Source organism: Benincasa hispida, chromosome 2 (assembly GCF_027475165.1).
Source record: "Benincasa hispida cultivar pf3 chromosome 2, pf3_genome.v1.1, whole genome shotgun sequence".
NCBI classification, from domain to species: domain Eukaryota; kingdom Viridiplantae; phylum Streptophyta; class Magnoliopsida; order Cucurbitales; family Cucurbitaceae; genus Benincasa; species Benincasa hispida.
Genome location: NC_143479.1, coordinates 36,770,853 through 36,787,115, shown reverse-complemented (window position 1 = coordinate 36,787,115; position 16,263 = coordinate 36,770,853). Strand labels below are relative to the sequence as shown.

At 34.2% G+C, this 16,263-nt stretch overlaps 1 protein-coding gene and 1 pseudogene across 4 annotated transcripts; both read right to left on the bottom strand.

Moving 5' to 3' along the window:
* Window positions 1–223: 223 nt before the first annotated feature.
* On the bottom strand, window positions 224–11,018 carry LOC120088585 (WRKY transcription factor SUSIBA2-like). 4 transcript variants are annotated; one of them, XR_005484972.2, is made up of 8 exons: window positions 10,779–11,018; window positions 10,438–10,683; window positions 8,289–8,468; window positions 3,338–4,227; window positions 2,690–2,848; window positions 1,623–2,371; window positions 1,136–1,244; window positions 224–948 (listed from the first exon to the last, which is right to left on the bottom strand). XR_005484972.2 is itself a non-coding variant. In XM_039045980.2 (6 exons), exons 2-6 carry the CDS (start codon window positions 10,678–10,680, stop codon window positions 1,651–1,653), a joined length of 2,193 nt encoding a protein of 730 aa, XP_038901908.1. In that variant the 5' UTR covers window positions 10,681–10,683; window positions 10,779–11,018; the 3' UTR covers window positions 1,533–1,650. The 4 variants fall into 4 exon arrangements, 3 of the variants coding, with proteins under 3 accessions (XP_038901908.1, XP_038901912.1, XP_038901911.1); XM_039045980.2 differs by lacking the exons at window positions 224–948; window positions 1,136–1,244 and having other exon boundaries at window positions 1,533–2,371; XM_039045984.2 differs by lacking the exons at window positions 224–948; window positions 1,136–1,244; window positions 10,779–11,018 and adding an exon at window positions 10,071–10,187 and having other exon boundaries at window positions 1,533–2,371; window positions 10,438–10,460.
* LOC150037868 (uncharacterized) lies at window positions 4,672–7,628 on the bottom strand (annotated as a pseudogene).
* Window positions 11,019–16,263: the final 5,245 nt, after the last annotated feature.

Genomic DNA, 16,263 nt, shown 5'->3' with positions numbered 1-16,263 from the left:
TTAAAATTTTGAGTGAGTACTTAGCCTCTCATTCTTCAAAATTTGAACAAGTAAAATACTCATTTACCTTTCTAAATGTGGAAATGAGTCAACTTCATCTAATGATATTATGCTTATACTTCTCCTTATTCAAAATTTTGAGTGAACTATATGTACAAAATTTTAAAGAGGCTTATAAAGTTGACCAAAGTTATCTCCCTTGGAGTTCATAGTTCACTCAAAATGAAGATCAAATCACTTATGATCATCTTATAATATGTGTCATTTTCTTTTAATTGATTTACAAAAAGAACTGCTTTCATATGATACCACTAGTTACATATGTCTGCAATTACTATTTAAATTAAAGATTAATGTATCTGGTTTAAAACAAATCAATCCATTGGGGCAGATAACAAAAGGGTTATTATCATTACCATTTCTCAGTTCTTGTTTCTAGTTCCTTCTCATTTTAAGAAAAATATCAATGAGTATGAGTTTGGTAATTGTTTCTCGTTCCTTCATTTTTGTTGAAAGAATGACAAAAAGAAAAAAAGAAAAAAAGTTTGGAAATCATTTCTGATTGAAACTTTAAATTTAAAAAATGTACAAGTTTTATATGGAAATTAGTTTTTAAAATTAATGTTATATTTACTTTTAGATAATTATCATAGATTTTATAAGTAAAAAGTGATAAAATAACTTAAATTTATGTGTTCAGAAAACACTTGATACTAGAATTTGCGTTGAGAAAACACTGAAAACAAAAAAACAAATTAGTTGCCAAAATTTCTACACGATTTTGAAAACATTTATGAAAAATGAGAAACAAGGAATAGGAACAATTACCAAATGCTCTGATTCTCAAAAATTGGAAACAAGAAGGAAACAAAAACAAGTCGGAACGACCCTTGAGCTTTGACACAAATAAAACATTGGAAACGAGGGGCTTGGGCCTTATTTGCTCACCTGCAAGAGTTAAATTGGAGGCAGTTTGTTTCATCAGATCAAGATCCTCATCCGTTTTTAGAATAGCCTGTTTTAGTACTTTGTAAAGGTAGTTTTTGTTCAGCAATTCAGGATTTACAAGAAACTGCTGAAATTTTCTTCAATTCCTTTCAAATGCCTCTTTAATTAGTCGGTTCAAGAATCTAACCTGATGTGGTAGGCAGCATTGAGCAAAATAGCCATCTGAGAAGTGACATGATCTCCCCATGGCCATTATTCATAACATGAATTGTTTGTTCTGAAATGGACATCAGTAACTGAAAGAATGCAGAAAGTGATTACAGTCAGTAAGGTATAATAGTATACAAAAAAACAAGGTTTTAAACATAAAAACAGTCTAAACAAAAATGAAATTGATCTCTACTGAGTAAAGGATATGTCAGTTGATCGTAAGATGCCTCTGAAAAACTTATTTTTAGAGCCTACACAAGAGATGATCAAGTTTCAGCCTAGGCTACTGCTGTTCTCAGTTAATTTAACATAACTACTTGTACTTAAGCATTTCCGGCCACTTTTGAGTTACCTTGAGGAGCTTTGAGGCAGAGTTACTGCAGAAACTATATGGATTTGTGGTCATTGAATAATATATGAGTAATTACAACAAATGTGACAAGAAAAAAGCCTCACTACTACACCTATACTGTTGTGTGAAGAACGGAAAAACTATGGAAAATTTCCCATGATTTGTTGATAAACTGAAGAGACCGATGATGAAGATCCACTCGAACTATCAACAATTGGCTGGAAGGAAGCACCGATGTTATCGTCATTGTGCTCCTGTTTGGGTTTGAGGAATCTATCTGTCTCTCTCAGCTGCTGACCAGCCAGGAAAACCTGGAATGGTGGTATTGTTCTTCCATTGGTAAAATCGTAACCAGCAGCTGAAAGGTTTTGGTTCAATGGCAAGGAAATCGGGAAGTCTGGGACCACGGATGCCAAAGAACCAGAGATATTTGTTGCAGTATGCTTTGAATTTAATCCAAAGGAACTATAAGGCAAGGTGTTTCGGAGTGGAGGGAACTTCATTTGACAGAACGAAGGAGCTCCAAGTTTCATATCGTTCGTAAAAGTGTCAAAACAACCAGACCTCTGATAGTCATGGTTAAATTCTGGTTTTGGATAAAACTGGGTGGCAAGATCTTGAATTTGTGTTTCGGATTTTGGGACATTTGAGCTTCTGGACAAACCCATGTTCGGTTGCACATGAGAAGCAGCCGGTTGGGCATTGCCATTACTCGAGTTTACTTGACTGCTATTTCTTGCTGCAGGCACTTCATGATTGTGTTTTCCTTCGTACGTTGTAATAACACATTTCAGATCATGTGATGCTCTCTCAACATGTTTCCTTACTGAACAGCCTGCACTCGTGCATTTGTAGTAGCTCCTGTAGAAAAAGACAGTAATTCTCAAATGATAGGAAACAGAATCAATAGAGCATGACCGGCAGTAACAATACCATGTTTATGCCTACACATCTTTTCGATCTACAAATTCGTAAATCATGATCATATCAAATGTTTGGGAACAAAGACTATTTTAACTCGAGGGAGAATTTTTGAAGCACAAGAAAAATAAGATTGTGGGAGTAAGAGCTATCAATTTTACAGTAAACTCATTCCTTGTCCCTTCAGTTATCAGAAACACGGAATGCAACAAAAACCCATATTCACACACGCACTAGGATAGACTTCAATGCTAATACCTTGGATTTGGATTTCCTTTGACAACTTTTTGCCCATACTTCCGCCACCGATACCCATCTTCAAGTATGTCAACTTCAGTTTCAATTTGGACAACTACTCTTGGTTCCCGTACAGATCTTGAAGCCAAGTTTGTCTCAATTGAACCTCCCTCTTTTCGCCTGCAACAATTTCACTCAGAAGATTAGCAACTTTGCAACTCATTATGACCTTTGTCAGGAGTTTTAACATACGCGAGCAACTCGAGGTAAATCCAATATAGAAAGCACATCAATTAAAACGATGTAAAAAATCAAATTAAGAAGGGTTAGATCTGTAACTTACCAATACCTTTTGAGAAATCTAAGCTCTGTAATTCATAATATGTTAAACCTAAGTGGATCCACAAAAATGCACTCTCTTAAAGTGGTAGGAACCAGGAAGTTATGAAATTCATCCACACTATGGCGTCAAAAACTGTAGATGCTGCTCACCAGAAAAGAATATGAAAATAAAGCTGTAGATACTGACTTCATCAATTCATGCATTTAAAGTCCATTTTTATTAAATCCCTCCCCTCGTAGATACATAAAGAGTGATATTAGCCAATTTGTAGTCCATAACGAACATATTTATGGTTAATAATATCCAGTTAATAGCAGGATCATCACCTTCTTTTCAATTCAGGTTCGGCATCATCAGCTTCTGTGCAAACTGAAATACTTCCCTGAGTTGTAAGATCGTCATCGTCACCGTCACCGCCACCACCATCATCATCATGACTAGCAAGGGTGGATGAAAGCTCTGGTGTTCCCACTGTTTCAAGAACCCCAACAGTTTTCCCTTGGGGATTTAACAATGGATCAGAAAGCTCAGTCACAACTGACATGGAGGATGTCTTGTCTAGACCGTCAACACTACAATCTGAGATAAGTTTGATATCCTTCACCCCATATTGAGTGTTTCTCCATGTCGGCCCAGCTTCAAGTTTGGAACGGTTTCCACCACCTTCACCAATTTCTGGAGTATCACCTGGAGTTGGCACAGATCCAAGCATGGCTCGACGATTGGGATCAGGTTTTGCATGATTATGAGCACCCTTATAGATGATTTCAGTTATTTGACCATCAAGAGATCGCTCCACCTTTTTCTTTACCTGACAATTTGGATGTGTACATTTATAGTAGCTTCTTGGATATTCACTACCTTTCACCTGTTTCTGTCCATATTTCCTCCAGTTGTATCCATCTTCTGATGTCCTTAACATTCCCATAGGAATGTAAGACCCTTTCTGTTCATCTTCCAAAGGATGCTGCATCTCAATGTCGTCTCCTTTTGTCGATTCTTCAGGTATACATGGTTGATTAGTAGTTATACAAGAAAGACAACTTTCCATATTCTCACAGTTGCCATTAGCAATCTTGCCATCAAAATAACTATTATCAGTGGATGGAGCAATTTCATATTTCAATACAGAAGCCTCTTTTGGAAAATCAGGTAGGAATTCAAAATCCATCAGCGTTTTCTCTGATTCAAAGGCTTGACGATCTATGTCAGCTTCCTGAGCAAAAATTATGATAAAACAAAATGATAAGGACCAGTTTTTTAAAATGTTAAACAGACTAATGTCTACAGCAATCAGTTGTGAAGAATGTGCAACATAAATCTGCCCCATTCTGCAACACTCTAAACTAACCAACGTGTAGATAAAAGTCACAGATGAGAATATATTTTCCAATATGTGGCCCTACCTAACACTCACCCGTTGTTCAAGTTAAGATTCCATATTTATTTTTCTGCACTCTGGAGTCAAAAATCATTGTTCTTAACACCTTGATACCCATTTACCACCAGAACTGAGTTCCAAATCAAATATGAATGATGTTAAAGCTGATGATAACTTTCACAAGATTCCTTCAAATGCCAATACAACAGTCGAGGCTTTGTGGAGCCGCCATATTATGACGAGAGTAATGAAGGGTGTAAGGTGACAGTTTCTGCATATGTATTTTTTTAAGATAAGAAAATGATTTCATTGAAATAAATGAAATTACAAAAGGGTGCTAAAGAGTCAAAAACAGCCTCTCCAATTGGCATGTATAGATTCTGCATGAGTATTAAGAAGACAGGAGAAAAAAGCATAGTAGAAGCTCCTAAAGTAAATGCTTTCATTTAATATCACAAACCATATTGAAGGACTACAGTTATTTGAAGCTATATATATTTACATTACCTTTTTCAGATTGTTATCTACACAGAAGGTATATTATATATATATATATATATACACACATATATATATAACATACAAGTTTATATCATGCAACACTTGTTGCAACAGGTCTGCTGTCCTGAAGAGATATTACAGCTTCAAAGGCACCAACCAAAGCCTTGACCTTACTCTTCCTGGCCTGTGCAAGCTTGCTTGCTGTCTCTTCAATGACATTATTAAACAAATTTTGGATTTCTTTCTTTCCTTTCAAATCCTGATATCTAAAGACAATTCTCTCAGATTTGATTCTATTAGAAAGCAATTTACCATCAATAGTTTCCTTCCCCCTAAAGCGTCTTTTTTTCTTTAATTCCTGATCTTGTTGTATCAAAGAAATATTCCCAGCTTCCTTTACTTCATTACCATTTGATGTTTCACTTTCTTGAATCACTTTAGGACTTTGAGTTTCACTGAGTAAACGTACATGCTGAAATTTAAGCCTCCTTGATATATTGGTTTCAGCTTAAAGTTCAACCACCCTCCCCTTCCTAAACTTCAGCTGTCTAGATTGGCTATCTCCATTTTTTGAATTAGTTGAGTCATCCTTTGGGTCTTAAGCCTGTGTTCCACCTTCGAATTCTCACTTTTTTTCACATCATTTCCTGAGGTAGAGCCACGATGCTCAACATGGACAAGTTCAAATGGGGACCTAGATGACAATGGTGATGAAGGAGCTGATCGGGTCTCAAACCTTTGAACCATACCAAACCTCTTAGGTCTTATACGTTTGAATACCTTGGATACTAATGGAGATGCAGATGAAATTTTAGAATTAGTTCCATTCCTAGCATGCCACACAATGTTCTTTTCCACTGACAATGGTGGCAGTATGGGGTTTCCATCTGCCTCTTGTTCATACTTTGAGCTGTTGTATGTTGCAAATGAAGATTGCGGTCGAGACGACTCAGTGGTATGAACACTATTTTGAGCCATTTCTCTGTTTCATTCTTGGTAGATGGTTCGATCATGTATAAAATTTTCTCCTTTATATCCTCATTGCTTGAAGGATCAGGTTTACATCTTATATGATGGCTTTGGCTCTTCAAGCCACACTTCCCAATGAGTTTCTTATCTGGAATTGTAACATGCTTGACATGATTTCTTGGAGTCCAAGAAAACTTGTGGCACCAACGCAATATCCTCCTCCATGGAGATACATCTCCATCTTTTTTCTTTCCTTTTCAAACTTCTTTAATCTTTTTGGTTCGTGAACTGCCTTGTCCAGCAAAATAAGATGCCTTTGATAGAGACAAATTAAGTATTGTCCGACTATAATGCACAGCCGCAACTTGCACTTCCTTGATGAAAGGTAAAAGCCTTTTTGGGGAGGGAGTAGCAATCTCGGGGGAAGATACCATATCTTCCTTCAAGTCGGTAGTATTTATGGCGTCATACTCTAGAGAGGACATTGAATTGTTTGCGTCTTTGTTTTGTTTAGCCAATGAAACTATAATCCTCCTCAAATCCCAGCCCTCACCTCCAACTGATTTAACTTTACTCAAGACTGGACTAGCAAGCTTCCCTTCAAGAGCATGTTTTGTACCATATTTGCAAAAATTATGGCAGGAGGCAGTGTGTGGTAGGAGATAGCGCGAGAGAACCTTTGGTCTGATCTTTGGGGTATTAATGTCCACAATAACTTCTATATTGCAACTTTTGGGCTCATTTACCTCTATAGTGGCTGGATATTAATGAAATCAATGCTTTCCTCAATGATGTCTTCAGGCTCACTTATCTCTGAAACTTCAATGACGGGATATCAAAGCTCTCCTCTTGCCTAGCTTCATCCCCATTAACCTCCTCTATAGAAGAGGTACATGGCCATTCTCTTTTGCCATTAAATGAAAAAATTATTGAACGTAACCCACTTACTCTAGGAAGGCACTTTTCAGGAACGAAAAAAGAACACAATAACCCATCTGTAACTCAATATTATGTCGATTCTTATGATCAAAACACAGAAAACCCGATAAACTTGTCTAGAAAACTTCCACTTTTTCTCATCACAGTCCTAATTTGAGGCAAACAAGAAAGGGAAAAAAATGGAGGAAAAAAAAAAAAAGGAGAAGACCCAAAAAGGGTCCTAATTTTCTTGCTGCAGAGAGATCATGGAAAAGATTTGGGATTCTGATGGAGGGAGCTGAAAAGTTATAAGAAGTGCGTTTGTTGCAGCAAAACAGAAGGCATACAGTTCAAAGTTCAGCATATCAGATCCATCGGGATTTTAACAAGATTAATCTAAGTTTTGGGATTCTTTTGAACTATACACACCATTATGAAGCCTAATAAATTCTGAAAGAAACAAGAATTTGAAATCAATGAATTTAAGGGCTTCTGGTATCAGCCTTACATTTTATTTCCTTCTCTTTTTCCTTCCCTCTTCTCCAAATCTATTCCTTTCCAGTGTCTCAGCACTGATATAGTCTCCTGGTTTAAGCTAAGGGCAAAGCTAAATGTTTATCCAGGAGAAATAAGAAAAGTCAAACTGAAAACTACTTCCACTATGAGATTACCATGGGTCCGTGTAAACACTACAATCTGTGTCTCAAAAATCATCATTAATGCAAGAAAAATTTTAAAGAACTAAAAGGAATACTCTTAGAAATCAAAACGGCGTTTACACGTGCACTAATGCTTGCATCATTGCTTTTCCTCTTTCACCAACTATTGTTATCTTTCCTACTGTACAATGATCACCTCAGATTTGAAACTTTTGATTTGTTGTTCTCAATCATCTTTGACATTCGATGATAGCAGGTTTGACTCATTAAGTGACGAACCTGCAATCCATTCTATCCAAACCCATTTAGCTCAAGATGACAACTAAATTGAAAATCCAGTCATTCTAATGATTTATAAAATGTTTCAGCAACAAAATGCCTTGTCAAGTATTTAAATTATTAGAGTTCTAACACCAAATTGTAGAAATCCCTTTAATCGTTTCATAAAGATTGTGATAGGAAAATTGATCTACTGATTTTCAATGTTGAACATTCAACAAGGCTGACGAATCAGCATTTGATTTGGATCTAGGTATTTTCTCAGCTTGAAATTCATATGATAAGGTTGAATACTAACAAGGTTACTGAAGATTTAGAGTTAAATATGATTCACCTAAATGAGCTTGTAATTCGTAACTATTAACAACACTGAAAAGGAGAAAAGCAACCTCAATACTCACATAGGAATAATCTTTTTTTTTTGGGGGGGGAAGTTAAGGAAATTTTCTCGTTTTTTGCATTAGCACAAGAGTAAGCTAGTAAGCATCTATTCTCCCTCACACATTCACTAAGATTGTGGGCAAAGTTACTACTTACTATGCAAACACGAAACGAAATAGCATCCCTTACCTGATTTTCAAGCCTCAAAAGACTTTGAAGAGTACAAAGCTCCCCATGAGGTGCAAACGTGAAGTAGGAATCCTTACTGTCGTGGCTAATTCCATCTTCAGGCATTACAGGATTCAACAATGTTTTCTCGTCTTTTATTTGATGTATTGGAAAAGTGCCAGTGGTTGGAGATGGCAAATCCTAACATAACATCCCATTCATACGTCTTAAATAAGAAGGATACCAAGAAACAAAGAAAAACTGATAAAATTCACAACAAACTAAATGTTCCAAGTGGTGATGTGTAATGTCAAACGTGAAAAGAACAGAATCCATTTGCATTGTCACGTACAGTTTGATAAATTCCTCCTCAAGTTTTCTAAAAGATGGAAATTGGTTTCATCAAAATAAATGTTTAATAAAAGAAATTTAAAATGAAAATAAACTGAAAATAGGAAGAAACTAAACTTTCATTGAGATAGATGAAATATATTATACAAGGGTATACAAAAAAAATCCCAAAAACAACCAAGCCCTCACACCCAATTACAAAAAGGGGTGCTATCCAAAAGAATAAGGCTAAGCTGGTAATTATAAAAAATTGTATTAACAAATGCCCATAAGGAAGAATTAAACCTAATCGTATCCAAAAAAACCTCCACAGACCGCTCCAACCACAGAAAAATCTACTATTCCTCTCAAGTCAGATCCCATAACATAGCAGAAAAACAAAACTGCCAAAGAACCCTTCCTTTTTTACAAAAAGGAGAATCCAAGACCTCCTCCTCAAACATCAAACAACATCCTCTATTACGTGCTAGCACAATCCCAAGGGTCCTAAAGAACCTGTTCCACAAAGAGGTGACAAAACTATAATCCTAAAGTAAATGGTCATGATCTTCTTCTTGTCTCCTACAAAGAACACACCATTGAGGCCACAACCATGGAGGAAAGCCTCTCGATACGTTCTTAAGCATTATTCTCTTCCACAAAAAACTTGTCAGACAAAAAGAAATTAGGAATTTTAACCTTCCAAAGAAAGGAAAATTCAGGGGCTCCCTACAAAAGAGAAAAGTTGCAAAGAATCCACACACACACACACACGGAAAAAAAAAAAAAAAAAAAAAAAGAGAGAGAGAGAGAAGAAGAAGAAGAAGAAGAAGAAGAAGAAAGAAAGAAAAGAGTTACTGGAAAAGCTCTCAAAGTCAAAAGACTTTGAAAGCCAAGATCTAGAGTTTGCACAACGGTGATGTAGAATCGAAGTTATCCTAAGACACATAACACGGTTAAAAATAATAGAATAATAGAGAAGGCAGACATTTCCTTAAATCTTCTGCAACCTGGCCACATCACTTTACTTATCTTAAAAGAGTGAAGATTATCCTTACAAATCAAAATCGGTCAAGATGCAAGGTCACCCAATATAAAATTGCTCCAAGCTAAGCAGGCTTAACATTGTAGTTTTTATGATTTGGCCATCAAAAAAAAAAAGTGAAACTCACTTCTTTTAAGCCTTTCTTATCCTTACTTGCATATGACATCCAAAGGAGGAAGATAGAGTAATTACAACAGCAACAATGGGAGGGATTCTATCCCATAGAGGCATGAGAAAGTACAGAGAAAAACAGAGTGGGGGAAGAAAAACAAATGAACACTACATGGTGTTTTGAGAAAAACTAAAAGGTAATAACAAAAAAGGTTTGTAAAACTAGAAAACCTGTCAAGAACAGAAAATCAGTAGCAATGATCACAATCACACGATAATCCAAGCTATTACAGGAAAAAACTAAATCAATTATATACCATCTTAGACCTAGGATTCGGAATTCAGATTTGGTACACAGCCCCGACATTCTTCCCCTGTATCCATGCATCCTGCCCACGTCTCAGCAAGAGTGAAGACTGTCCCTACACATAGGTCTGGATTGTTCCAAGGTTAACTATCAATTCCTTTTTAAGTTTTAATTAACCAGATTCAGCATTCCAAAGGTAGAAGGCAAAGTAATCACAACAGCACCAGCTGAAAAAGGATATTGATTCGATATACGCACAAATGACAAAACAAAAGAATTACAACAACAAAGAACAGAAATCCATGAAAATTAAAATCACCCGGCAGTGAAAGGCAACACAAAGGGTGAAAGATTCAAAACACAAACCCTAATCTCACCTGTGTATTGAGCAGCATAACCGGGGAATCAAGCAACACAGTTGGGCTGATTCCAGGGGGAATAGAGAGGCAAGGAGATGGAAGAATGGGCGAATCCCTTGTATGAATCCACCCATTTCTCCCTCTTTTGGAAGCTCGTCTTTCAGCGAAGCTTCCGGCATTGGCATCAACAAGAACCCCATCATCTGAAAATTTATGGGTTGAAGAAGTTGGGGTTCTTCTGTCTTGGCCAAAGTCCTCCATGAACTACGACAAATAGCTTACAGAATGTCAAATGAAGAAAAAGAGAATGAATAATTAAGGTTTCAGTTGCAGTGACAACAATGGAGGTGTGTGTGTACCTTGAAGTGGAGGATGGAGTGATTTGAATGACATTGAATGAAGATCAAAGAATGAAATACTCTCAAAATCGAAACAGATCGAACTACAAAAAATGGGGAAAAAAAAAAGAAAGAAAAAGAAATTGGAAGGAAGATAGAAATAAGCGTAAATTCTGTTAGGTGTAATTTCTTCTTTTTCCTTAAAATAGTTCTCAAGATCTTCTTCTTCTCTTCTTCTTTTTCTCTTTTTTTTTCTTCTTCTTCTTCTTCTTTTTATTTATTTTTTATTTTTTTAATATATATATATATTTAGAGAAAACGAACATCATCAAAATAGAACGGGAAAGTGCACCACGTGGGACCCACATCTATGAGAGATCATATCTTTTTTCTTCATCTATCCTCTTCATATGGATTCTTGTCTTAAATCATTTTCTAGGTTCTTAGTCGGTCACTTCACTTTTCGATCATTCGACTTTTCAATGTTTAATGATTTATTTTTAAGTTTCATTTGATTTTTTATTTTTTATTTTGTGAAGTTTAAAAATAGATCATTAGACGTTGAAAAGTCGAAGGATGGAAAGTGAAGTGACGACTAAAGACCTATAAGAGCATAGTTCAACTGACATAATATTCATACTATCGACCTCAAGGTTTGAGGTTCGATTCCTCCTCCCTACACTTTAATTACAATACCTTTTCATTACTCTATCTCTAAATTTATTCATTTGTTATCTATTTTTTATCAATGATTTAGAAAATCAATTTAAATTTTGAAAACTAAAAGAAGCAACTTTTAAAAATTTATTCTTGTTTTTTAAATTTGACTAAAACTTAACCATTGTACTTAATAAAGATGTAAATCAGTGTAAGAAATGAAGAGAAAATAGACTTAATTTTCAAAAATCAAAATTAAAATTAAAATGGTTACGAAACGGACCTTAACTATTTGACTTTTAGTTTTTGGTTTTTAAAAGTATAGTACATTGTCTTATACTTTTTTAACTTAGTTTATATCTTTAGTAAAAGGGTTGATTTCTTTGCTAAATTTTTTAAAAAAATCTAGAACAGTTTCTTATGCTTTTTGAGCAGTTTGTATTTTCTTAGTAAAAGGATTGATTTCTGAGCCAAATTCTAAAAGCAAAATCAATTTTTTAAACATCATTTCTTTAAATTTCAAAAATTGGCTTTCTTTTTTAAAATACATACCAATATAAGAAATTTAAAGATAGAAAGTTGCTATTGATTTAATTTTTATAAATTAAAAACAAAAAATCAAGTTGTTACAAGATTCAATCTCAATTTTGATTTATAACGATTAAGTTTCTATCGAAAAATCGTAACAAATTGGAAGGATAAGAATTAAAATGATACATATCAAAATTTTCAGACTAAATTGTTACAAATTTGAAAATACTGAACTAATCATTACAAAAAAAAAAAAAAATTGATTAATTTGTTACTTCCATAAAAGTTTAGGGACCAAAAGTGATTTTTAACAGACATGTTTGAATGATTTAAAAATGGTTTAAATCACTTTGATCATTTTCAAAATCATTCTAAACATGTATTAAATTAATTTTGAATGGTTAAAAACATGTTTCAGAATGATTTTGAATATGACAAAAATAATTTTAACGATTTAAAATCATCTCAAACACTTATTTAATTAGTTAAGTCATATATCATCCATTAAAATATTAGACATTTCAGGATCTATTTGGTATAAAATTTGGATTGTATTTTATGGTTTCAAATTCAATGAATTTAAAAAAATGTAAACAAGTGTGTGCGAATTATAACAACTTTTTTTAGTTTTGAATTGAGTTTTTGTACTTGAAAGTTTAAAATGCAAATTATATTTTTTTAAAAATAAAATATTAATAAAAGTAGTATTTCGTGTGGTAGACACAATTCCTTATTCTTTAAAATTGAATGTATCATGTAATGTACTATAAATTATATGAAACAAAAAAATAATTATGTAAAATTTTTAACGTAAAACAAGTTCATAAATAAATTAAAAAAAAATTCATTTTTATTTAAATACTTTTAATACAAATTTATTAAAATACAATTAAAAAAAACTAATTTCTTCCAAAATGACTTATTTTTAAAATTAAATACTTAAAAATGTATTACAAAAACCGTCTTTATAGATTGTTTTCTGCTTTTAAATTATCTATCATACAAATTCATGACCTTTCCTTCACGTCGAACTAAAAGTATATATAACTTTGACTAAGAATTTATAGGTTTGAATTCATATATAAACATTTGTTTAAATAGACATTTGACCTTAACTAAAAGGTCTCACATTTGCTTTTTTTTTTCTAATAAAAAAAGCCAAAATAAAGAAAAATTAAAAATAGTCGTTGAAAAAAATAAAAAGATAGAAAGATAGAAATTGGTATGAACACTTTTTACTTTTATTGGGAAAATGTAATAATTTTAACGTTAGATAGGATTTTAATAGAAATTTTATATTAAGGGCCCATAAAATCTTGAAGGAAAAAAAAAATCTAAAAATAAGAAATAAAAATGACAACGGAGACTGAGAGTAAATTTGGACACTCCACACGTTAAATTTGACATGCGACAAAATGTATGCTCACCTGCTCATTTTAGTCCACAAATTTTTGTTTTGTTTTTCTCTTTTTTAATAAAGTCCACAAACTTTGCATCACATTATACCTTAAAATAAACAAAATCTAAAATCACAAAAACTAATTATTTTCCGAATTTCTTGTGAGCATGTAACCAACTGTGTGTCTATTTTCCAGAAAAAGGAGAAAAAAAAAAATCCTTTTTTAGTTTCTTTCCTGCCTATATTTACTGATAATTTCAAAAGTAATGTGATTTTTTCTAATTATTTAGAAAAATATTGTAATTTTAAAATTATCATTTAATTTTAATGGATATTTTTTTTTAGGAAAAAAAATCTTTTTGAGCTCTCAATCTATAGTGATCAAGATCTTTAAGGTTGTATATTATCGTTCTTTTTTTTTTTTTTGTTATTTCAATATTATCTATTATGGTAGAATATATTTTTTTTTAACAATCTAATATGTTTATTCGTTACTATAGACATAAAAAAATAAATCAATGTTTCTAATTAAAAAAACGTTAATAAAACATAAAATAAATTAACTTCATGTGAGAATACCAGTAATACTTATTTCAATTCTTCTAAAAAAAATAATATTTCAACTTATTATTTCAAAAAAAAAGTATTTCGACTTATAGTTCTAAAATGTTTAAAATAAGATTTATGAAAATGAACATCAACATACCATGGAAAAGAGCATTGTGTGGAACTATATTAGGAGACCAACCCAGTCCAACAACAAATCAAGATAATAAAAGAAAATAAGAAAATAAAGGACTTGTGCATCACCCAATTCAAGAGAGAATAATTTCTGTTGATTATATAAAATCTTAATTAGGCCAATCACAGATTGACATATGTAAAATACAAATATTCTTTATTATTCCTTTATTGTTCCTGGTCTAGGGTTCACTGTGTATAAAGTTGCTAAGGCCATATGTGTCATTTGTGTATAAAGTTGTGTATGTTATCCGTGCCTTCGACCCTAATCTGAACGGTATACCTATTTGGATCTAAGTCTGTCTAACAAAGGGTATAAGTGCCTCAAATATGAGGGAAAAGTGGTTATCTCATGACATGTTATATTCAATGAGGACGACTTCCTTTTACCAAGACTGATGGCAGTGGCATTCCTTCTATTTCCAATACTAATACTTCATTGTCTTCTAACTCTCTATGCTCTTCTGTACAAGTACCTATACAAGCTGCAACACCGTCTCAGAGAGCTCCATCAAGCCCATCCTCACCTACAAGCCCTATAATCAGTCATACACAACTCAGCCCAATGCTTACTCCACCCATCAGCCCTATCAACTCACCCACCCCTTCCACCCTCATATCTCCTCACCGGTCTAACCTCTCCTTACCAACATCTCAAAGCCCCTACAACCAGCAACATCAGTCCTCTTTCACATCCCCAATGCATCATCCAGACCTCAATACACCAACAGACTATTTGTTCATTCAATCATCTCATATTCATAGTCCGGATATCCCCTCTCCAACTCTTTGTGCCTCACTTAACACTATACCTGATCCTCTACCTATCACCACTACCACATGTATCCCCACATCTCCTCCTCCACCAGGAAATAATACCATTAAACAGCCCTCACATCCAATGATCACTCGAGGCAAAGCTGTATTCAAAAGGGCAAGGACGGGTCATTAACTGAACCTACTCGCGTGATCGGTGGATCTATTACCAACCACTTTATGTATCATTTTAAGCATTGTAGTGTCACAAGGTTGGATAATGAAGCAACTATGCATTCTTAAATGGTAAGTTGGATGAAACGCAACAACCACCCGGATTTGTCAATCCAAACTTCCCAAATTATGTCTGTAAGCTCAACAAGGTCATTTATAGTTTCAGGCCCCAAGAGCATGGAACAATACCCTAAAACAGATTATAATCAATTGGAGTTTCTACAACTCACGATCAGACTCTTCTTTGCTCATCTACAAAACAAGGCCAACCATTATTTTGTTACTAGTATATGTCGATGATGTAATCATCACTGGGAATGATGTGTCACTGATAAGCAAATTAGTGCAACTTCTTGATTCTCATTACTCTTTGAAAAACTTGGGGTCCCTAAATTACTTTCTAGGCATTCAAGTACATTATTTAGAATAAGGGATTTTGTTAAATCAAGAAAAATATGTCGCTGACTGAATTCATGAATTCAGTAACGCAAGTCCCATACCCTCTCCTTTGGAAAATCCACTATTGTATAGAAGCACAATTTATCTAACCACAACTCGACCTGATATATCCTTTGCAGTCAATCACTTAAGCAAATTCCTCAAGTGTCCAACCACAACACATTGCCAAGCAGTGAAACGAGTGCTACGATACATCAAAGGCACTTAGCACCATGGGCTTTTATTTCAACCCAGCCTTGATCTGCAATCAGTGCATACTCTTATGCCGATTGGGCAGCCAACGTAGATGATAGACGTTCAGTTGCAGCTTATTATGTGTTCCTTGGGGGCAATCTAGTGTCTTGGTCATCAAATAAACAAAGTGTTGTAACGCTCAAGCACTGAATCTGAGTATAGAGCCCTTACCCATGTCTCATCTAAACTGATTTGGATGAATCAATTACTTCACGAAATTAGTTTTCTACCACCTATCTCGCCAATGTTATGGTGTGACAGTGCCAAGGCTTTAGCTGTTAATCCCATGTCTCATGTCCGAACAAAGCATATCGAGATTGATATACACTTTGTGCGCGGTCAAGTCCTTGCCAGTAAGCTCAATATTCGGTATGTTACATCTGCAGATCAAGTTGCTGACTACTTAACTAAATCGCTCACTCACACAAAATTCTTCAACTTAAGATCCAAACTTAGAGTAATCGAACTATCCTCTCGTTTGAAGGAGGATATTAG